The sequence below is a fragment of the Melospiza melodia genome, chromosome 6, assembly GCF_035770615.1.
Source record: "Melospiza melodia melodia isolate bMelMel2 chromosome 6, bMelMel2.pri, whole genome shotgun sequence".
NCBI classification, from domain to species: Eukaryota; Metazoa; Chordata; class Aves; order Passeriformes; family Passerellidae; genus Melospiza; species Melospiza melodia.
In genome coordinates, this window is record NC_086199.1 from 72,213,935 (window position 1) to 72,238,531 (window position 24,597).

General features: G+C 39.8%; 1 protein-coding gene across 1 annotated transcript in view; it reads right to left on the reverse strand.

Annotated features, from left to right (window-relative positions):
• SPTBN5 (spectrin beta, non-erythrocytic 5) overlaps positions 1-24,597 on the reverse strand; it is a 91,817-nt gene that overhangs the window by 19,205 nt on the left and 48,015 nt on the right. The window contains exons 35-49 of the mRNA XM_063159083.1: positions 19,884-19,988; positions 18,697-18,882; positions 14,921-15,076; positions 14,102-14,293; positions 13,388-13,483; positions 10,667-10,785; positions 9,909-10,023; positions 9,116-9,229; positions 7,886-8,007; positions 7,083-7,245; positions 5,037-5,225; positions 4,174-4,251; positions 2,584-2,756; positions 1,419-1,509; positions 650-796 (exon numbers count right to left, since the gene is read on the reverse strand). Of these exons, the coding sequence (XP_063015153.1) occupies positions 650-796; positions 1,419-1,509; positions 2,584-2,756; positions 4,174-4,251; positions 5,037-5,225; positions 7,083-7,245; positions 7,886-8,007; positions 9,116-9,229; positions 9,909-10,023; positions 10,667-10,785; positions 13,388-13,483; positions 14,102-14,293; positions 14,921-15,076; positions 18,697-18,882; positions 19,884-19,988 (2,046 nt within the window). The remainder of the gene's footprint in view (positions 1-649; positions 797-1,418; positions 1,510-2,583; positions 2,757-4,173; positions 4,252-5,036; positions 5,226-7,082; positions 7,246-7,885; positions 8,008-9,115; positions 9,230-9,908; positions 10,024-10,666; positions 10,786-13,387; positions 13,484-14,101; positions 14,294-14,920; positions 15,077-18,696; positions 18,883-19,883; positions 19,989-24,597) is intronic.

The window sequence follows — 24,597 nt, forward strand, 5'->3', positions numbered from 1 at the left end:
TTTCTAAGATGCAAGTGAATCTGGAGGGGGCAATCTACTTTTAATGTAGCAATCTATTGCAAAATACATCCAGTAAGCACTGTACTGAAAATAAAATTAATAAACATGTTACAGTCTGTCCTTCCAAACTTATCATCTGATCACAGCTTCTGCCAAATATCTGACAAGTCTTGTCAGGCTTCCTTCATATCTCGCCTACTAACGTGTCTCTGCAAAGGAAGCACTTGAAAACTATCCTTTTTGTTGGATACATCTTACATGTCTTGTTAAGGCTGTACATCCAATCAGATAGATTCTCTGCTGGAAATAAACAAGGATACCTCTAAAGTGGCATTCACCCAGAGAGATGTCCCTAAAGTCAGTGGATTGAATCTTTTATTGCAGGTCCCCATCTGTTCCCATTGCATGCACAGTGAACATGCAGAGCAAGCTCACACTAGATAGTAAGAGAGCGAAGAAAGAGATGGACACAGAAAATTCCTGGTGGACTAAAAGAATAAGCTTCTCAGTACACTCAGAGACAACATGGACAATACCAGTGAGAGGACAGTGACTCCCCCTCCCTTGGTTGAGATCACTGTAACTCACACTGTCTGCAGAGTCTTTCATGCCAGTTCCCCACCCTTGCCCAAAACCCTGCTTCTCTCACTGATTTGATGGAGTCCAAGTGATTTCTATTGGCCATGATCTCTGCTTGGAAAGCCTGGTGCCTCTGCAGTTTGGTCTGCAGATTGCTTGGATCCTTCCAGCTATCATCCTGGGCAATGCTGTTCTTCTCGTTAATCCAGGCAGCCACCTGTGAGGAGGGAAGAACAGAAATAAACAAAATCTTCAGTGTTTCTTCAGTTTCTTCAGCTCCAGCCTGCAGGCTCTCCTCTTATATATATAAAAGAGGGAACTGGGAAATGGGGACCAAAATGAGTTGTCCTTCTGAGGTTCTGCTTCCCATAGCTCCTCCTGCCCTTCATGAGGTCACCCCTATATGTTTGTTTACTAGCACTGTTGTCTGGAAAGGGAGCTTCTCCATCAGATAGCCCCCATGCAGTGAGAAAATGCATGGGCACATGTGTGCATGGGGGAGCATAGACAATGATCACCCTATTTCTAACCCATTGTCAGTATCTCACAAAAAAATCTTCCTTTTTTTTTTTTAATGATGGCACATTCCCTTGTAATGCATTTATTTTTTCTGCATTTTGCTGTTTTCCAATGCACAGTAGATCTTTCATTTACTACACTAGACTAGAGGAAAGAATCGAAAAATATCCCTTCATCCTTATCCTCATCTTTCCTAATATTATCTCATTCCAGGCTCAGTTCCTTGATTTTCCTCACAGCAAATCTGTCTGGGCATTCAGATCTATGCAGCACAGCATATTTTAAGAAACCAGAATATTATGAATCCTGTGTAATTTTACCTCAAAAGAATTCTTCAGGAACTTCTGCAGAAGCCTTGATTCCTCTAGCAAATGTCTGCGAGCAGCAGCATTCTCCAGCAGTCTCTGTTTTCTGAGATGAAGACAGATATGTGAGGTAAAAGTCACAGAATGAATTAGATAGATAAGGGCTTTCAAATTTCACCTCTAAAACACACATGATCAAATCCTCCATTCCCTAGAAGGGAAATGTCCATGATATGCAGATTCCCTTGATCCAGCTGTCAGAGAAGATGCCCAGGACACTGTAGGAAAGATTGTGAGCTGACAGATATCCTACAAGTTCTGTGTATATGGTATCTGCCTCTGGAAATCACCATTATTGCCTTTCAGGATTCAAGAGAACATAAACGCAGCACGTTTCTTATGTGGAAATCCTGCAAATGTGATGGTGTTTGTCATGGATAAACTAAAGCTACACCATCCTTTAATTTTTTTCCCCCCACTTTTGGACCTGCAGCCCTTTATTAGTGTTAATGCAGATGTGAGATATTAATAAATCATATAAAATTAGAAAACATTTACAAATCAGTATGTTCACTAGAATCAAAGGGGACTTCCAGTCTCTTTTCATAACTTTTATGTAGCTCTTTTAATCTACCACAGCAGGGAATACGACTGCTTTTACTTCAGCACTTGTTTAAGATGAACAATATGCAAATTGTTAGTAGCAATAAAGTAATTCACTTTTTTCACGAGAGGGCAAGATGTGATCAGAAAATTTGCAAATGCCCTAATGGATAATCTGAGTGGGGCTTAAAGATCAACCCCATTAGAGCAGAGTAAAGCAGTTGTCTATGAAATTACTTTTGGTATTTAATGATGTTATTTAATGATAATGAAGTATTTAATGGCTTGGCAGGCCTTCTGTTTGCAGCACTGTCCAGAATGAGCATCACAGCACTGTCCCCAAGGCCAGGCCAAAATTAAAGAGAAACTGCCTTTTTCTGAATCCTGCTCCCCCTCCACTTGATTGCTTTTTGGAATGAAATACAGCCAATTTGGGAAGACTCCAGTGCAAAGCATGAAGTTGAGCAAATGCAAACCAGCTTATAGTTCTCTTAATTCACTTAAAGATAATGATCACAGGAGGAGGGTCTCATTGCAGAAGAGATTGGTGGCTGACATGGGAAGGATTTGACTTTACCTCCTCAGAACAGCCTGGCATCTGCTGCTGATATTTTCTGAGTCATAGTGCTTGTTCTGTGTTAGCTGCTGAGCAAATGAAGCCATCTCGTTGATTTTCTCCATCTGAGCTTCCAGGGCTTTTTCAAACTGTGCGTGTTTCCGCTGCAGGCTCTCCACACTAGACACTGAGTCCTGGACAGAATTCAACAAAGGGAAGCTGCTTTCAGTCAGAGTCTTTCCATCCAAAACACTGATAATCCAGAAGATAAATGGCATTTACCCCAGATTTGCAAACTAGTTGTCAAGAAATTTTTTTGTTCCTTGGAATTGACTGGCATTGATCTGACACTTGGGACCTAAATATTGTTCCGTGCAAGGTCTGAAGCCATTATTTCAGTGCTGGATGCTTAGTTTCTCGTGCATATTGTTGTGCTGGTTAGAACACATAACGTCTCAGGAATTGAAACATCAGCCCCTAATTTTAAATCAGTCTTAAGACAGATGCCATGTTGAAAGCAAACGTGGGATGTCAAACTGAAATCAGAGTTAAGTGAACAAATATGTCACAGAAGGAGTTTAAAATTAGAGTCTCAATTTCAAACCATGGAATTTGGAAGAGCTCAGATCCAGATTTGAATTTGAGGATTGGAGTCTGATATTACATTTAATCTGCAGAGAAACAGTTCTTGTAATGTTTGTGAATCCCAAGATTAATGACTCAGAGTTCTCCTTTCATCACCTCTCTGCACTTTAATTATAGAACCAGTGGTGTCAAACTGTTGTTATCCCAGTAAACTCTGCTTCTCTACTATTCTAAATGAAGCAATAAGCTCACATCAAATGGGTCAAAAAAAACCACTAAACTTCTGGGTGCTTACATGAGTCATTGGATGGGAAATTACTCACAGAGCATTTTCTGCACATTGTTAAGCTAAATATGATTGGATGAGTCCTTCTAAGTCTGTACTGTAATGAAGGGACTGCAAATCCACTGAACTCTGAGATGTTTTTGTAGCACCCGCAGGGGCAACTAATTTAGTAGCACTACCTATACAAGGTGAGCTAAGTGTCAGAATGTAAATCCAGCATCCTGAGCAGCTTTTGCAGCCCATGCATCAGTCTGCAGTTTCAGTTATTGCAGCGTTACTGATACCTGTGGTAGGTAACTTAAAGCTACACTGGGTATGCCAGCAGTGACAGCAGTGATGACTTGCACACTGCTGGCAAATGTATTTGGGTCAGATAAGACAAGCCAGGCTGAATGGGGCATTGAACATCCTGGCTGTTGGGAGGTGTCCCCACCCATGGCAGGGGGGCTGGAAATGGATGGTCTTTCAGGTCCCTTCCAACCCAAACCATGTTAGAGCTCCATGTTTCTGTGAGGCCTCATTTTCCTGCTATACTGAGAGCAGTTGGATTGTTCCATTACTCTTGGAGTCCCATCCTGTGTGAAGTACCAAGGAAAGAAATCTGATCCTAAACCACCAACAGGGCAGAGCAGTAATTTCAGAAGGAGAAAGAGCACGGGAAGATTCAGAGCGCATCATTGTAAAGTCCCTTCTCCTCCAGACTGGTTGCAGAGAAAACTGTAATTTCTCAGAGCACATACCCCTAAGTCCTCATTAGCTAGGAAGGCCTCTTTGCTGCTGAGCCAGCTCTCAATCTGTTCCACGTAGCCATAGAATTTCTGTGTAGGAAAAAAACCCAGCAGTCACAAACATGACAACATGCTGAAATGCTATAAAGCAGAAGCTAACATGACTTCAGCAGAGTATACTGAAAAAATGAAACTTTAATGGTGATTTCAAAAATTAATGTAGTACATGAAACAGCATTGAAACTGCCCATACCATAGGATTTAAGTTCCCATATATGTGATGATTTTAGATGGGATTAGTAGCCCAGCTCTTATTTAAAATACTTGACATACTTCATTGTAGAATCTCTGTTTGAGCAGAAATTTTTAAAGTGAGATGACTGTTACAGAGAAGTATTTCTGGAAAATTGCAGCCAAAGTAGTTATTTTATAAGGAAAAAAAGCCAGGAAAAAATACATTATTCTGTCCATGCTAAATTTTTCTTCAGTTTTTTAAAAATACTTGTCTGGCTCCATGTCTTTTTGGGCAGGTTTTGGAATTTGGAAGAATACTGATGTTGTGTTATAAGTATGCGTCTTTTTCCAGATGTATGAGAGTTTGACCAAAATTTGCTAAGTTTTACAGTCTTTGAAAAATATATTGGCACATTTTCCACAGAAATTTCTATGATCTGTAGAGGTAAAATTTCTCTAAGTCCTGTCACCACTGAATGTGCTTGGCCCTCAGCATGCCTTCCAGAAACCACTGAAATATAGATAAAACACTGGGTATTATTAGCACATTTTTCATCCTGCCATCTCAGAAATTTGCTGCTTTTATCAAGAAAAAACTGTCAGTGGCATGTTTATCCTCTCTTGGATGTCATTTTACTCACCTGTAAATCTTGTGCCTGAAACAATTTAATATATTGCTCTTTCCATGCTTGGATCAGCTCCGACCAGGCTTGCTGCAGTCTGAAGAGGGATTGGCGAATCTCAGGGGTTGCATAGTGACCAGAATTGCCAAGTTCTCTACCATAGTCACTGAGAGCGTTGAACCTTTCCCCTCGGGCTTCAATCTCCTCCTAAAATACATTACTGAGGTTGATGTCAAGGGTTTATGAAAAGCCAGTTATTCAGAATACAGGCCTTGAGGGGAAGAGCTTGGGCTGTAACTTTCCAGCACTAATATTTGCATGGAAAATAATTCATCTTTGAGCTATGTTACTGGAAGTGCATAGAATTGCCTAAGAGAGAGTAAATGTAAATAATAAATGAGTTTATTGGTTCAGGAACAATTGTTTTCCTACAAATGAAAATTGAGATTTAGTTAGACACAGATTAGAAAATGCTGAGATATAAATGAACACATTTTCAAACATCCATAATATCATCCCCCAGTCTTCCTACACAGAAGTGGTGCTTTTAAGAAACAGTGCCTAGAACTTTTCCTCTCCCGACAAAGAAGCTTGCATCAGATTTTTATGTTAAAGATATTCTTTTATTTCGTTTTGTGTTGTTAAAATGAAACACACTTAACTTTTGCACCTGGTCTGAGGAATTAATTATACCCCTATACTGAATCCTGAAGGTGAAAGCATAAAAAGAAATTATGATCCCTGCAAACTGAATGTGGAATTTCTAATGTAAGCAATTTCAAAATGAAACTATGGACTGAAATAATACCATGGACTATGGACTGAAATTATGCCATGTATTAACTCATAAACTACTTTAAACACTATGGCATGTACTATTACATTTCTGAAATTAGAACTGCTGCTTTTAGAGATTTTTGGGGTGGTAGTGTTGCCCATTCATAGATAACAGAGTTATAAAATTGTAATTAAAATATTTTTGAAACTCACATGAGCATCTTGTGTTCAACTCCAGTCTCTCCTATGGACTTTGGTTTGAGCCACTAACCAAAATGAAAAACCCCTCCTTCTTGCCTTGTCTATAATTTTAGTTTAGTCAGCATAAGAACATAATGCCTGAATTCCATGACTGTCTCCTTAGAGCCATTTGGGCTCCTTGACTAACAGATATTAAAGACTTAGATGTTGCCACCATTTAAATTTGGAGCACACTACATCAGTGGCTTGTGATATTTTTAATATAACAAATAATTATTAGCAAAAACTTTGTTAAGTGATAGGAGAAAGCATTGTAAAAATGGATTACTCTAAAGAAGGAGGGTATTTCAGGTACTTCACAATAAATTCAGGTTTAAAATTAATCAGAGTCCACAAACTGTGTTAATAATAGGATCCACAAAGCACTGGTTATCAGTAATTATTCTGTGAACAGGATTTTTAGAAGAAGTAAAGTAATTACAAAGAGAATGTAGCACAACAGCTGAAAGATAGCTATGATTCTTGGGAAAAGGTAAAATATTGACTTTTTTCCTAATGTTAATTAAAATTTCACTCCTTTCATAAAAGAAACCAAAAATATTAGCAGAATTAGCCACCAAAACATTCATAAGGTAATTATTACTGAGATATGAAGTGTTTCCAAAGGGAATATGTAGCACCACTCATTGGTAATTTGCTTTCCTGTGTGAAATAAAGCACTAATTTTATTTTCTTCTCACGTAAATTAAGTTCACATGAAAAAATCTAGCTGGAAGCAAGGATTAACTGGCATGAAGTTCTTTAGCAATATGAATAAGGAGATAAGCAGCGTGCATGATGTGAGACCGAACCTGTTTTTCACCATCAGGCTTGGACAGCAGCTCATGAGAGCTCATGGGGCTTCTGAGCCTTTTTGCAAAGACACAAGCTGCCAAACAGCCCATGGAACAGTTTTGTCAGTATGCAGGTGATTTTTATCCCCAGCCTGGTACTGAAAACAGCTTTTTTTACCCTGTTATTGACAGAGGCGGCGCGCTGTGCACACAGAAAGATTCCCAGTATGTGAAAGCCATGGAAGACACTTGCCTTTCTCTCCTGATGCTCCTCTATCATGCTTTCGGCTTCGCTGGCGCTCTTGGGCAGCCCCCCTGCTTCCATCAAAGCCCTGGTGTTCTGCGCCCAGTCGAGCATCTCCTTCATCTCCAGGTTAAATTTCTGCAGCTGGTACGAGGCCGCCAGCTTCTCCTTCCTGCCACACAAGGTGCAGTTCAGCATCATCTGAGAGGGAATTACAGAGTGGCCTCTCCCTCCTCCCCATTTGCAGAGGAAAGTATCTTAACAGAAGCGGAATGAAATTAATTCAAGCATTCCCTTACAGTTCCTATGAGTTCCTCACGTTAACCAAAACCACAGGAGATGCACACTGCCTTGGAGACAACATATTGACAAATATTTTTACATCAGTCCATTAGCACAAGAAAGGTAAAAAAGACTTCATATCTGTTGCTTACAGCAATGATTACAGATTAGGTTTAAGCCTTTCTTGTTTTGGAAAAATTTGAGGAAAAAAATAATCTTCAAGCACCCTTCAAAAAGAAGTCTTTCCCAAAGGCTTTATGATAGATTTAATTTGATAGTCTGGAGGCATTTTAGTAACATTATTTAATGGGATAAACCACAAAAACATTGTATTATTTTTCCCAAAGTCACATCAGTGGAACTTCTTGTGTCTCAAGTCACACTTTTTACAATGCAGATGTCTTAGCTGCCTATGTAAAATTCGTAAAAAATCCTTAAAAAATTTTAGAGACCTCTGACAAGTACGGTTTAGACCCCAGGGAGCAGCTTTGCTCCTGCTGAGAGATATTCAAACAACTCTAAGTCTTCACCTTTGTTTGGCCTGTCCTTGGAGTCGGAGCCAGTTGTTTTTCATCTCCTGTTGCTTCATAGTCAGTTTGTCATTTATGGATGGATTCCTTGTGGAGAGACGGAAAGATTCCAGTTCCAGTGGCTGGGAAGAGATTTATAGTGGAGTAAATTTATGCCATACACTTATATTCATTCCTGAGTTTGCCTTTCAGGAAAAAATAGTTCATTTTAAGACTCCAGCTCTCAAAGGCAGGTAATTAAATTACAGTAACAAAATATACAAAGGGATATATAATATACAAAAAATAATACACATGCATTTGTGAGCAAACATCCATGTGCAGGCATTGCTTTGTATGCACAAAAGTTAATTTACAATTTAGAAAACAGTTTTGTAGAATATGGACAAACAGATTGGAAAATGAAGTGCTAATTCTAACTTCTATTAGCAGTCTGATGGATGCTCATCAACTCAGGTTTAAAGTTGAAAACTTTGTTGCAAGATTCTATCAAGTTGATTAAAATGAAGAATTTTAATTCTGCAGAACAAAAAAATAAAACAGGCTGGTTTTACTCCTTAAAAAAGAGCAGTTATTATACTGTTGTAAAGAAAAAGTTTTTCATGTTTTCCATATGAAAGGGCCAACTGTGAAAAAATGTGAGAATTTCTACTACTGTTCAACAGGATTTATTTCTTTTTAGTAAAAATATACAGATATAAAGGAGCTTAGACCCATATTTAATGCTCAATTTAATTTAGTCCTAGATGATGCAAACTGACCAGTTTTTACAAAAGCCAGACTGGATCAGGCAGGCAGTTGTAACCTAGAATTTCTGTGTTGGATGTCTGTGTCAGGAAACTGCATGCAGTATGGGGTTTGCATTCTGTTCTGAACAGAAATAGACTTGTGATTTTGGTTCAGCTGAGTACAGGAACTGGGGGGAAAGATGGAGTCCATGCTTTCCAAAATGTGTAGGACAGTCTGATCTGGCTTGTAGGTGAGAGCCAGAGACCCAGATGTTGGAAAGGGACCTTTCTTCTTAGATTTTTTGCATCAGGAAGAATAATATTTGATAAGATAAAGTAGGATTAAGCAGCACAGTATTTTCATGAGAAGAAATTTATGCTGCACTTGCATTGCTGAAAATTCCTCGAATCAATCTGAAGAGTAACAATGATTTTTGCACCATAGTTTCAAGAAGAAAAGGTGAAATTTTTTCACTATCCTTTGTACTTCCCTACTTCTTACCTCCATTTTGGACTTAATAACACTGATTTCTCTCTCCATTTCTTCATGTCTTCGAATCAGGTTTTCCACACTTTCCACATCTTTTCCATAATCCAGTGCTTGTATCAATGCACTCTGGAAAGGGCAGTGGGATGTGAAGATGGTGAAGGTAACACCAAACAAAAGAATCTGTATTTTATTTCAAAAAGCCTCCTCCTTCATCTCTTTGCACTGCCATCTAAATATTCTTATTGTCTTTTAAAGTATCAATAGAGCACATTGTCTGCTCTCTTTACAGAGATGAAACAAGAATCCACATCTCTTTTGAACACTGAATCCTGCTTAAGGTCCCTCTGGCCAATCACATGTAAAACAAGGACAGGCATGCCTCCTTGAATTTCTCAATAGTTCTTTTCTAATTTTGGGGTTTTTTTTTCCATATATCAAAGCAGAAAAATATTTCACAATAGATTGTTGCACAGAAATTCAAGTGTGTTATGAAAATATAAAAAATAAAATGTATCCTTAGGATCCTAAGAAATTAAATTCCATAAAATGAAGAAATAAATTTTAAAAGTTGTTATAAAAATATCAAGCCAAAAGTCTTATAAGCTTAAGTAGTACAATGTCTACTGACTTATAATTAAATAAATATAATCACTTAAATTGTTGAAATAATTGGTTTTTATATAGCCTTTTTTTCTGTTAATTTCAAAATTATAATTCAGGTTCAGCATTTTTACCTCCATTTTCTGAATGAATAAGATTGACAGAACATTTTTCCATTTCACTTAATCAAAATTGGAAAACATACCTTCTCAGTAATTCTTTCTGTGATGTCATCTATTTCTCTGATTAAGGCATGAATCTCTAGGGCTCCCTCTAACTTCTTCCTGTATGCATTCAGGTTACCATGAAAACTGTTCCACCTTTAATTGGAAATAATATTTTAGAGATGCAGTTCAGAGGTAAGGATTTCCACAACTGAGCTTTGTGATGCTCACATTTAAACAAAACCACAGGTTTTCTGACCTACCTCATGCATTGATCTCCCAATTCTCCATAAAAGGGGACTCATCACATGGATAAAGCATTAGCCTGAGAAGACTATCTGGTTGCATTTTTTCCATGTCTTTAGGATGGCATGGGGGTTAAAGCTAAAAAAGTACTGATCCAGTTTCCTTAAACTTACAATAATCTCCCAATCGATACCTTCATGTTTTGTTTCCTAGATAGGGGGCTGTGGAACAGCAAAAGCACAAGGCAATTCACCAAGACAACTGTGTGAATAGATGGAAGTGTCTAAGCTTCACGAATCCTGTGTGCCAAGTGATGTGAAACAGAGTATTTGACTCCAAGGTTAGAAACATGACTTTGGCACTCCTGGATTAAAAATCCTTCTAAGCGACCTGCTCTGGGAGTCTTGAAAGACAACTCCAGTGTCTGATATTTGGTAACTGTGATATTAAAGACGAAAACAAATGTTCCAATTCCTCCATTTATCTCAGCTGAAGACACCTAATTTTCCCTTCTTTTTTTTGCTTTGCAAGGAACATTTGAAAGCATACTCACTTCTCATTGAGCTGCTTTCGGCGCTCATAGATTGTCTTTGTTTCTTCCTTGTTCTGTCTCTCCAGTTTCATGGCCAGGGTATTGATAGTCCTGATGTGAGCATCATCCACTGTTGACTCCTGTAAAGTGAGAAGGGGAACAAAGGTACATGTGAAAAATTTCTTGTGATCCAGTTTTCCACTGAGATGTGAAAATCAACACAAGCAGCAACAAGAAAGGGTTTTACCCCAGTAACATTTCAGACACATGGAGTTTGCTCTACTACAACTGCTGGTGTTACCACGTGTCTGATGATTAGACAGTAAAGGCAAGAAAGAACATTAATGGCTCTAGATGCAGCAATGATCTTGGTCTAGGTGAGGGGCCTCAGGCCCTCAGACCCTCATTTCTAAGGCAGACAGTCCAGCAGGGGCTCATTTGGTGAAGAAGCACAGCTGCAGCTGCTGGCTACACAGGTGGCTGCTGTGGAAGAGCTGATGTGTGGCAGATTGCTCCTCTCTCAGACAGGCAGTGACTCATGGGCTCCTGGGTCTGTTTTACCCAGGTGAGCTCCTCTCCCAGAGTGCCTTCTGCACTGTAGACAACAGGCTCAAAATCCATACACTCTTGAGAATCCCAGACAACCTATGCCACTCTGTTTTCTTCTAAGTCTTCTAGGAGACTTGCTTCCCATGCACATACCATAGAATGGATTATATTTGCACATATTATTCTAGAGCACAGAATTTTATTTTGGAGTACTACAGATGGCCAATACTGAACACTGCTCCAAGATTCAAAAACATTCCCTATTTTTCTGGGACAAATCACAAGTTTAGCGGGGAGACAATCACTAGTGTATAGAAGCATAGCTGCAAGATGCCAGCATGTTGTTAATGTAAGCATTCACTGCATTGCTTATTTTGTTTATGCTGCATCCATACCAACATGCATGCTTCCACATGTGCTTTCCTATTATGTACAGCCATAAAGTAAATTAGAGAAACCAGCAGTCAGATATTATTCAGAAACCTTGCAGCCTCCTGTCCTGGGAAATAACAGCAGCACAATTAACAGAAAATTTGGCAGCCATCAATGCAGGAGGATTACTCCCTATCCTGATCTCAGATTTTTCAAGTGGGAAGACCCAGACTGGATGGATGCACACAGTGTGCCAGAAGCAGCCTCCTTCTGTTTGTATCTCCCTAGGAAGCACTGCATAACTGAGCATCAGCTATCAGGGCATAACTGCATAACTGTCCAACTTTTTATCAGCAGGAGTCATGTTCAGAGTTTTACAGGAGCAGTGGCTACAAGCTGATACTGTCTAAGGCCAAGAGTTTCAAGAGTGGCACATAGAAGATCTACCTTAGTTTATGGAAAAATATTTCTGTTCAGAAGTTATGCTGGCTGGAATACTGGGTTGTTTCTGCCCTATTAATCATCCTTCTTTTGGCTGGTACAAGCTGTAGAAGAGCCCTTGCTCAATCCCTTAGCTCATAGTCAGCTGGTGAGTAAAATGAATGTCTCTTCAATTTATTAATTCCCTGGTACTGAAGCCAAATAATTTGGCTCTCTATCCAAATCCACTGTGAACGCACTGTCACGAAATTCTGCTGGGCTCTGGAGTAAGGAACTCTAGGGTTTCTCCCCCGTGTCACATCTACACTGTTAGTTTGCATAGAAGAGGATTGTCTCTTTCTGCTACTAGGCAACAAATATAGAAGATGGAGGTGCCATAACAAGAATGGGCAAAAAGACAACAGGCAAACAAAGGATAAAGAATATCAGGAGACTACATTAGAGTAAACATCGCTCACAAATTCATAACGCGTCTCTTTCCAGAACTTCCCCACAATTTCCAGACTAGCACATCAGCACAGGGGGTTGCTGCAAATGCATCCCCTCAATATGTGGCCTCACAGCTCTTATGGTGGGAGCTGAACACACGACAAGGAGGCCCCTGTTCCTCAGGTTTGGTGCCTGAGCTGGCACATCTCTCTGGGGGCAGGAGAGGCAGCTGGCATGACTCAGCACCACGAAAGAGGGACAGAGCGCTCAGCACTGAAACGTGAAGAGTGCAGCTGTCTTGTCACATGGCTGCTATCCAAAGCATAAACCACTGCTCTGTTTTACTGAATGTCTGGTTATTAATGTTATGATTCATGAGTAACCACGTGTGCTGTATAAACAGAGGCCCCCAGATTTACGTGCTTAATTTGGATGAAGGAGTATGAGAATGAGACCCTTCCTCAGGAGGAGGAAAATGGAGAAATAAAGGATAGAAATAGAGAAATCAGTATTTCTTTTTTTACATGCTTGTTCATGAAAGGTCCAGATCAGTTCTCAGATTCAAACAAGCATGGCTGAAACCACTATTTTTAAACCACTTTTGGGTGGAAATCACTGTGACTTTGCAGACTGCATGAAACAAACAAAATCTGCTCAAAGTCAGGCTCACACAGCAAGTTTTCCAGTCATTTAATGCAGTCTGAAATGTTGTGTTGCGTCATGAGTGCCTGACAGCTCTGCCTAGACATCTTCAAAGCAGAAGGCATAATAAGAGAAAATTCTGTCTTTTTTAATGACTTTTGAGGTAGTGATGCTTCCTATCACTTTGGTCTTGCACCTCCTCAGAGCACTAGAACTGTATTTGCACTAGAACTGTATTTGCTAACTGGACTGAAAAGTTACCTGCTGCTTGCAGCCCTGCAAGACATGAGCATGGAAAACAACTCTTACCCCTGATGTTGCTCCACGGAACTCATTCAGCTTTTTCTTGAGCTGCAGGCAGTGTTCATAGTCATTTCCCACATCACCCACATTAATCATGACCTCCTGGGGAAACAAGCAGCAGACAAATACGTAGGTGAAGAGTACAAGAACACACTTACTCCCAGTGCTTAACCTGATGCAATAAGTTCTGTGATGGGTCTATAAATCACCATCCCACAGCTTCTGAAATAGTCTCTCCTGATCTTTAGATAATTACGAGACTTGGTCCCAACTCCCTTTTCCATTTATTACTAACTATGGAAACAACCTCTGAATGAAAGCGATTTTTCACTCCTACAAAGAGAAACGTTCAGAATTGATATACAATTAGGGTGAAGACCAGCTGCCAAATGCTTCAAGTCTCTTCCATTCTAATCAGCTTTCATTTTTCTGTCTCAGTAGAGGCACATGAGATGGCCTCAAATAATCACACAGAAAACTCTTAGTGTGCACAGTTCACATGAGAAAATGTGCTAATACTGCCCAATTGACTCTGGTACAGACAGACTCCATAGAATTTGTTCAGTCATTCCTTTCATACTGTTTGTAGAACAGGTAATGATTCTTCCAGACAAAAATCACTAGGAAAATATCCTGGAAGATGACACATTTATCAGAATGTCATCGCTAAATATCAAGTCTTTAGTGAGCTGCTTGGGTTAAACACTAAAACCCACTTGCCTTCTCCCTGATCCAGGCTTCCACCTGGTCCACCTTCTGGAGAAATTCTAGGAAGTCCCGACTGTCCTCCAGCATCTTTCCACGAGCAGCAACAGCTCTCTTCAACTTCTCCCAGTGCTCCTGAAGCATGCGGACTTGGCGACGGATCTCTCCTGATTTTGGGTGGCCTTTTGATACCAGGGCTTCTCCTTTCTTCACATACAGAGGAGGAAATTAGAAATTAAAGTTGCCACTAGTTTTTAATGGGATTACCATGTTGCATGACCTTCCTAGGAGGAGTCTTTCACCTTCCTAACCTGGACTGAACAATAAAGTACTACTATAAATTCTTATCGCTCAAGTGATAAAGCCAGCTGGAAAGCTCTTGCATCTGGAGGGAATCTAGAAAATTGAAAACTGGGATTTGAATATTTCCCTGCCAAGAAAGATATTCATGGAATGGGAGCACCAAGTATTACAGATGACTGTGCCCTTTAGCTATATGATTCACCCAGTTCCAACAAGAATATTCAAAACTGGGCATGAAATCTTATTATCTCCTTTTGTAGGAGTAACCATGTCAGGCAAGGAAGAAGTCAGTATATATTTTCCATTTAGGCTATAAGGAAAGATGGAAGCTCACTGAATGGAGCAAATAAAGTATTTCCCTGTTGTAAATTAACAGCATTACATTTCCACGGCAAAGCAACTGGGTTCTTGTCGATCCAGTAGGATAATTGATGCAGAAGTGATAACCAAACTGATCCTTTACATTTCATCAATCCGTCTTTGGATGAGCAGTAATTATCTGTAAAAACAGTAACAGAGTGAGAGGGTCACCTTATTAACAGCTGTGATGATTTCTTCATTTGCCAGAATCTCTGCCTCAAAGACCTGATGTTTCTGCAGCAGCTTCATCTTGTCCTGCAGATTGCTGGGGTCTTGTATGGAGGGATCCTCCAGCTTCTGCATGCGCTCACTGATCCAATCCTCTGCCTGCAGCATTGAGAAGCACCTGAGTTAGCACAATAACTGCCTGGGATCCTGGGGCCTCCAAGTGTCTGTACCTGGGCTGGATAGATTGAGTGCAAGCTGACAGCTGAGGTGGATCTCGAGTTTCTGAACTCATTCTACTTTGTTAAAAGCAGGAACAGGTAGGAACGAAACGAATTTTTATCTGACCACAGGAGTAATGAAAAATTCCCTGAATACCTCAGATTTTATCACAAGACATTAACAGATTATACAGTCTCCTAGACTATGTAGAGGGAATCTTTGAGCCTTAGCATGGTATATATTTAAAATGAGATTATGACAACTGATTCTGGGGGTTTAGGGCTCTGAGTCATCTGGTAGCTCTGCCATTGACCTACCTGCAAACTGGGTAAAGATTCTTTAGAATTCAGTGCCTCACCTATAAAATAGCACTAACATTCCCTCATGTCAGTGGTGTTGTGAGACCTAAATGGAAAATGCAACGCAAATAAAGATTTGCACACAGGGCCCAAGCACGAGTCAGATTATTTGAAAGGAAATACAACTGTATTTGCTTTTATACTTCATAAAATTCAAAATGGTCTGGTCAGGAATATCAGAAAAGCAGATGATTTATGAGAGCTAACAAACCAAAAGTCATATGTTTCTCTTAGGAAATTATTTTTTAAGGGGATTTTAAAGTATGCAGAATAAAATGAAGAATAGGATGACAAGTTTTCTACAATTTTCTTGAAGTTCTGCTGAACTTTAGCCCTTAGCATTGAAGTAAATATTTTCTATCCATCAAAACACTGGGAATTGAACGCTTGACATAATGTTGTAACTGATCCTGTTGTCCTCAGAGCACTGAAGTAATGCAATGTTTTGACAACACAAGAGCTGCAAATTGAAGGGCAGCTTTATTAGCTTCAAAATATCTTGGCTGTCCTTGTGGAACTGTGCATTATGTGCACACAAGACTTGTCAGCTGGAGGATTTTCTCTGTTAATTAATGACTTGAAATGTTGTTTCAGCTGCTGAGATTCCATAAACAATAACAGAAATAGCTCTCACTAGCAGCATGCTCTCCAGAAACTGTTTCCCTCCAAAGCCCAGTTAGAGACTGAGACAGGCCATGTCAAACTTGCCCAGGGCTGCACGTTGCCATGTGCAGTTTGCATTTCCAACACCCTCCTTGATGGCCTTCTCCCGTTCCCAGCCACACACTCGTGCTTCAGCGTCACTTCAGTGACTCTTCATTTGAATGGAGGCTCACCCATACAACTGGAATGAGAAACAAACCAATCTCCCGGATAAAACGACTTTAAGGTCGGTTTCCCTCCTACTTTTTAATTAGAAGCAGTGGCGTTAATGACAGACTGAACATCTGCACCCTTAGTGCCTTGGTTTATTTAAGGCTCGTTTAAGATGGCTCTAGAGAGTGAGGGATCCTGCTCCTGGCCTCTTGCCCACATTCAGACGTGAAGCAAAGCTGCTCTGTTTTCCCAAGATCTTTCTATGGAAAGATTTGTCTGGATGGCCATTTTCGCTTCATTGAAGGCAACAGAAAAACCAGTGTTATGCTCAGTATAGGCACAAGACCAGACTTATTTCTATGGGAGCCATAAAAAATGTGGGCACTACCAGTTTAGAATCTTACTTTTTCAAAATATCAGTTACTGTAACCTCACAAGTACAAAGTGTAAATTACACTGATATTTTAATGACAGAAGTATGCAAAGCATATAAAGGGATGTGCCTGCTCCAGACATCTAGAGACAACACCTAATTCTTTCCCTCATTACCCTGAGTTAAAGATGTGAATGGTTTTCTTATTCTTATGTACAGGGTGAAAGGGAAAGGAAGTACTACTAATACCATGAGCAAGTTTCTAAGTCAGCATTAAAACCCAGAGCCAACTTTAGAATCAAAACTTTTAACTTTATAGTATTCCCTCTGCAATAACTTAAATACACATATTTCTAAGTAGCAACTTGCTCATTTCCCTTCCAGATTAGCACTGAGCTACAGACTTTTTGGCAATAGGGTGTAGTCTGTAAGTCCATCTTGCCTCTTTTGAGTGAGACAAAAGCACCAATTTCAACAGTAGAAGGCTGAGTTTTATTTTGTAATCTGTATGTGATCTCTTGAGTTAATGATTGTGGTTCGTTGCACTAATGTGTGTATTTCTCTATGCTTCTAGAGAGTAAGAAGAATTTTAATGATGACAGTGATCACTAATTTCTGCTGACATAAAAAATTCTGTTTAATAGAAATTACTTAACATGTTTGCAGGACAGAGAGTTTTCAGGGGAGTGGGACCTGAGCTATGGGTGTTGTTCTCTTAATAAGTAAGAATAAGCAATGACCTCATTGATTTCACAGCTAAACTCAAAACTCATCTCCAAATTTAACATTCCTGTGGGGACCATTCTCATATATGAACTTGTACACGCCCAGAATATAATTAAAATGAAATTAAACATTCCATTCTATCCAACAAAGAGAAAGAAAGATATCACTGATTGAGTAAGATTTTTTAAGATTTTTTGTTTTGTAATTCCTTGGTGACATTCACATCCTCCAATAGTAGGCAATGATTCTAGGTTGGTGAGGTAAACGAGCACATAACCTGAGAGCAAAAGTTCCCCAAAGAACTCCTGGCTGAATTTATGTGGAGAAAGTGGATGAGAATAGGGAAATGTTCTTCTATGCAGGGCCAAATTTCATGCTCTAAGTGTGTGATTCAAGAATGAAAGGGGACCCCAGCTCAAGCACTGATTTGACAATTACAGAGAGATAGAAAGAAATGCATAAGTATTCCTACCTAATGGAAAAGGAAGAAGGAAATGGAAAGGAAGGAAGGAAGGAAATGGAAAGGAAGGAAGGAAATGGAAAGGAAGGAAGGAAGGAAAGGAAGGAAAGGAGGGAAGGAAAGGAAGGGAAGAATAAGTATAGCTCTGGTTTTGTAAATCACTGAGGACATTTCATGGGACACAGCAGAAGAAAGGGTGGATACCAGACCAGCAAGAGGGCTTGAAAATGTGCCCCTGAGTCTGTGTGCTCTTGTTTATGCCAGCACAGTTCTCAGTCCCACATGTTGTGCTGCCCTTTGAAAGGCTGACCTCGTTTATCTTTCCAACAGTGGTGACAGAGCAGAGCTACTCAGTTACAGGGCTAAGGCCAGAGCAGGAGACAGAGAGCAGCGTGTTCTGCAGAGCCAGTCTGCAGCAGCTCAAGAGCTATGCTGAGCCACAGCAGTGCTTTGAAGGCCTTCAATGAACACCCACTAATAAAGCTCGGTGCCCAGGCCATAATGCTTTCCACTTTGTGTTCATCCTGATTTGAAATACATTTTCTTTCCCACTAAAGGAAAAATATGTATTAGCTTGCAGTTTTCTTTTCAACTGTTTTATTTTAGCAGAGCTTTTGATGACTGAAGTTGCTGTAATGTGCCTCAACAATAGTACAATAACAGGAATGGCATTGGAGCATCTTTTTGCATGAGTGTGGCAGGAGCTGACACACCAGATTAGATCATCCATCCACTCAATAATGTCTGGCAAGAGCAAGCACTTCATCCAATAGAGGTAGATGGTTCCTCTGCTTTTCATCCCCATCCCAGTCTAAAACCCTCTTACCTCTTCCAAGTTTTGGTAGAAAAGTGCCAGAAGAAGGGCAGTCTGCAGCTTCTCTCGCCTGCTCTGGGATAGATCCTTGATCTGACGCTTCCTCTCATGAATGACATCCAGTTTGTGCTGAATCTTTTGCCCTTCTAGCCCATCAGCCTTTTCCAACCTGCTTGCCTGTTCTTGAAGAGACATCATCTGAGGAGGCAACAGATCTGAAATTACTTTTATGCTTCCAAGTGGTGTGAAAGAAACAAAATCAAGCTCCTTTCATAGTTAAAATACTCTCTTTTTTCTGTAATGAGGCAAGAAGTGCAGGGAGAAGCCAACCAGCATTCCCCCTCACCCTGTACTATGTTACATCTATGACATTACTGTCATTGGACTCTATGGTGCATCCTGGCTACATAAATTAATTGAAGTTGTAGCTTCAGGAGTCCCTAGGCCGCTGATCATCCAGTGCAAGGAGTCATGGAGTAAGCATGACATCCAGGAGTGCTCAGATTTTATTGCTTTCTGGAAACCAGGTGTTGTAAAGTAGCTCTCAAAATGAGCAATCAGCCTGGCAGGGAGCTGGCAAGAGTCCTGGAGCTCATTCTGGGGAACCCAGGCACAGCTGCAGGTTTCAGCTGAGCCCCAGCCTGGGTGAGTTACAGCAGTGGCCACCAGCCAGGCAGGTTCCTTTGCACACGGGTGAGCGATTCAGGAGCTATTGCAAAGGTGCAGAGAGGCTGCTTTTTTGGTACAGCTGTTGTACCAAATGAATGCTTAAAGGATTTGACAACTTCTTTTAATGTTAAAATGCGTACTGCATTTTGTAAAATACCTACTCCGTTTTACTTGCTTTAAAAGTCACTATTTTTTTAAATAAAAAGAGCAGAAACTTCTGATATCCATAATACAATATGGCCTGCTTTAAATATTTCCTCTTGTTAAATCCCCCTGTTCTGCTTACAAAGTGGTTTTCCTATCTGTTGCAAGGACTTGGACATGGAGTGTTTTGACAGTTGTTCTCCAATGCTCTGCCTCTTATTTCCCCAAGCTTCTCCATTTTATCTTTTGTTCAAACATATCAGGCCTACCAAGCATTTCATCCCTGTCACCAATTCAGAGTGTTACCATAATTACAAAAAAAATATATCTATAATTTTAGCTCATTGAATTCTAGCTGGTAGAATATCAGTTGTTGATTTTTTTACCTTCTCATCCTGTGATGCCAGAAGCTTCTCAAAAGCCTCATGCTTCCTTATCAGTTGCTCTATTTCATCTACAGACCTTCCGAGGTCACTGCTTTTCAAATAAACCTATAAAAAAAGTTTATTATTTTTCTCAGTGAATCAATTATCCCATAATCTTGATTCATAAACGAGAGAAGAGGTATTAACTCTGCTGCTGAGAGTACACTTGAGAGTGGAAAAAAGGAAGAGGAGGCAACAGAATCTAGAAATTAATTGTTAGAAGTGCATGGTCTTGAGCAAGAAAGAGAAGCATTAACAGGTCTAGCTAAGGAAAGTGACCTGTCAGTCCTTATTAATCACTAGGTCACAAGGCAGTGAATTCCAGAAGTCTAAGCCATCCTTGTAATCCCAAGCAAGATCACTGTCATGTCTGACAGATGTCCAAATGATTCCTTCTTAGAAGAGTTCCCAAACCAGAGACTTTGCAGCCTGTTACCAGTGCTTTATTACCTCAGCCATTAGCAGGATTTTCCAAACACCTAGCCTGAAAATGCATGGCTATTGCTACACCTTGTTACATACTGCCCTCTCAACCACACTCAGGAGATCATTCCTTTTATGCTTGCTTCAGCCTAGAGCATGTTTATAGACCTTTTACATACTGGGATTTCTGTCTTCTCAAGGTTAAACTACAGTGATCTGACTGATCATTCCACAACAGCTGTGGTTTTTTTGATTCTCATTATTCTTTTCACTCTCCTCTGGGTTTTCTCCACTTCCACTTATTTTGAGACTTGATGTAATAAGTGGCAAGAAGCAATAAAGCTGCCAGAGTGAAGGCTGGGAAGACAACAGAGTGACTTTCAAGCTGCAATCTTCAGCAGGTATCTGCATATAGTGCTTGTCTTTTATACAACACCACGAACTCAAGTTCACCTTGCAATTTACTATGAGCTTCCAGAAACTTTTCAGAAGTGCTGTCAGACCAGCTTGTCCCCATCCTGTATTTATGCAGCTGATCCTTCCTGAAAAAATGTCGTAGCTGGCACCTGTATCAAGTGCATGGCACCTGTCACTTTCTCAGGCCACCCTTCCAACCCATCTGCATTAATATTTTTTACTGTCTGTTCTGCCAATCTGATGCAGAAAGACTGCATTCAAAGTAACAAATAACAAATGTGGTTTTAAAGAATCTGACCTCTGCACCTTTTAACACTGTGCAAGTGTGCGCCTTTTCCAACTAATTCACACATGTTTCAAAGGCATTGCATTGCTCCCTTACTCTGTTCTGGTGTTAAGAAAAATGAATGCCCAATTACTTGTCCCATACATTCTGTTATACTCAGTTTTGCCAAATGCAAAAGAATAAATACAGTTATCAATTATCAAGAAAAAATTATGCTTTTCTGCAGGTTGACAGGAATTTATTCTTTTTCATTGGATGTAATTGCCCACAGGCTTTTTCTTCAGTGATGAGACAACAGCAGGATAAAATCCCCAATTACAGGCTCTGATGGGACATGAGCAAGGACTACTCATAGATAAGGTTCACACTGAAGTGTCTGTGGCTGGACAGACTTTGGGAAATCAGCATGCTGTGAGTGATGGCATTTATCAGCAGTGTGTAATGTGTAATCCAATTTTTGAGCTCATGGAATCACAAGTATTTGGACGCGGATGATAAATTCCAATCAGTAACTTTGCCTGGGTAAAGTGCAATTAACAGAGATGGAAGAAGAATTTGAGATCAGTGATACAGTGTGAAAGAATCAAGAGGCAGGAAGGAAACAGAATCAGTCTGCTAAACAAATGCTAAATGTTTTGGAAAATGGCCAGTAAAGGACATGGGTAAATCTGTGCTTTTAAGCCACAGATGTGCACAGGAACAAAAACCATTTAGAGAGCTCACTCTTGCTTTGCAAAGCATCACGATCCTGTAGCAGTCTAACAGGGTGGATTTTCGTAAGAGGGAAAAGATGTTCTTTGTAAGGTGTTTTAGAAAACCAGCCATGATGTTCATTCTCTGGACAACTGCTTAACCCCACAGAGCATCTTCTGTAGGAGAAGCTTCCTAAGCTTGAACACATGTGCAGGGTAATTCACACCTACTTGCCAGGGTCTGACTGCACTAAAATGCCCTGGATGGACCCCTGCTCCCATCTGGGAACCTCTCTGAGGCTTAGCCCTGAACATCATGTATTTTGGGTTTTTAAACCTTGCTTTAAAAATACTGCCGCTTCTTGATACATTTTGTGGCTTATCTACCATTTCTGGTCAAAAAAGATTTATCTCCAAGACTTTTATTTTGTAGCTGTTAGCAGTGAAGCTGATACCTGAATAAAAGGTCAGCTATTAGTTTTCCTGCTTGTATACCTCTGATGGAAGAAAAAGGCAAGAAGCAGCTACTGGTAAAGATGGTTATTTTCCTTAGAGAGAGAGAACAGAGACATCTGAGAGCAGGGGTGTGGGGTGGTGACTCATGAGCAGCTGCCATCAGAGAGCTCAGTGCCTTGCTCCCACTGAAATCCACTGAGCACAAATGACACTTGGCATTCAAAGCTCAATTCCTTTGGATGTTGCAGCACTGAGAAAAGGTCCTCCTGACTACTGAAAGCTTTGGACTAAGTCCCCCAAGCAAAGTCTGTGCAAATGCTCTTGGCAACCAAGGCTGTGACACTGAGTAGGAAAACTGGTGCTCAGAAAGAAAATTGCTGCGAAAGGGAAGCGGCTGCACACATTGCAGGGTAGGAAATGGCAATGTGCTCAGAGGAGAGCAGCCCCTGCAGCACCATCAGTGCTGCTGCCTGGAGAGCTGCTGAGGCAAAAAAAAATTCCATTTGCATTTTACACAGAAATCTTACAACAGCCATTGCTATAATCAGAACCACAAGGTTTCAAGCAATTGTTATACCAGTCTGAAAGCAGAATAAAAATTGGCTCCCATGCCACAATGCTGGCCTGTCACCAGTAACATTTTGGCTCACTTTTAGACAGGTCTCCTAACTCCTGCTCCGAATGAGACACTTTGATTTCAAATACAAAACACTGCATAGCTCTCCTCAGGTAACGTACTGAGGTCTCCCACAGAGTACAGCAGGTATAAACTTTCTTTCAAGTTTGTTTCTGTTAGGCATCATGGCTCATCATTGGGAATTTAATATTCAGACACAAAAAGCACAAAAGACTCAGCCACTCACTATAAAACAGATTTGTTTTTAAGTGAAGCCTTCCAAAGATGCTTAAAACCACAAAATGGTTTTTGAGATTTCTGACATTTTCTGGAATAAATTTTCAGGTTACTAACATTGTAAACCATGGAGCTTTCCTTGTTTCTGGAGCTTTTCCTTATTTCTGAGTTCATTGCATAGCTGCTGCATTTTTTATACAAGTTAATGCAGAATTAAAAACAAAGTCCAATTAAGAAAAAAGTAATTTTAAATAAACCAATGCTATTTACATAGTTATGTGACAGCATCTGCCAGCTCTAGCTTTTGGAGAAACACTGAATGAAACATTTCAGTCATTAACTATGTTCCAACTTGAAATTGGATGCCACAATTTCACATTTATATGCACTGGAAAATGACACAGCCCCAAAATAAATTTTTATTCCAAGAAGAGCAGTTTTTATTTCTCTAGAATAAAATATATTTTAGGTATTTGTGCAAATCCACTTCCTTCTTCTGCTTTTTCTCTTCCAAGTATAACAAGCGCCACAGATTTTGCCTCTCACTGCCTGTCATGGGCTTGCTGCTGAGTTTGCTGGAAAACCACAGAAAATCATTCTGCTCTAACCATGTACTAGAAGTCTGAATTGTTATCAGTTTTAAAAACCTTCACTTAAAGCATGTAAGCAAGTCCAAACTATCTTCCAAGACAGAGAAGAATAAGGTGTGGTTTGACTTAATTCTCATAAAAGTAAATACTAAAAACACTAATGAAAATAATCTGAAATTTGTTTTACCAAATAAGTAAATGTTCTTGATACCATGAATATATAAGGTTTGCAAAAATGTTTTACTATGCTTAATTTCAGCAAAAGTTGTAAGAAGGTATTATACTATTACAAGAGGAATAAAAGATACTAAAGTTGCTTATAAAAAGAAAACACATTTTTTCTACCATGGTGACATCATTGGCATCTGTCCTCACCATTTATATGCAAAATTCTAATGTTGAATGTATTTAAAATTTCTTTCCCTACCCCTTCTGCATGCTGTCTCCTGGGCATAAGAATATAGTTATCTGATATTGGAAATATATATGGGAAAACACAGAGATAAAACTGCTGTTTTTTCTGATAACTGCCCTAGTTGCTTCCTCACACCTATTTCCTCCTTCTTCAAAATTTGCAGTATCGATCCCTACCCTGTAAGTATTAGGTGTTATACCAGAATCTTACACCCATACAACATCATCATTTAAATATTTACTTATGAAACACTTGTCTGAAAGCAGGCTAAATTCCTCTGAAACTCCCCATAGTTTCACGGCTGGAAACTTCGGTGGGATATCCAAATTTGACGTGCTGTGGATATTAAATTATCTTTGTTTCTTTTCCCTCAGGAAAGGGTGGTACCTCTCCTTTTCTAATAAGGGAAAAAAGTGATTTCTTGCTACATACTTAAATGCTTTGGTTTTTGAAAACAAGCCTTGCTTTTAAAGTTACAAACCCAGGAATTAACCATTTAGAAATACAGCATAATTTGACAAGTAAGGAAATGAAAACAGTGAA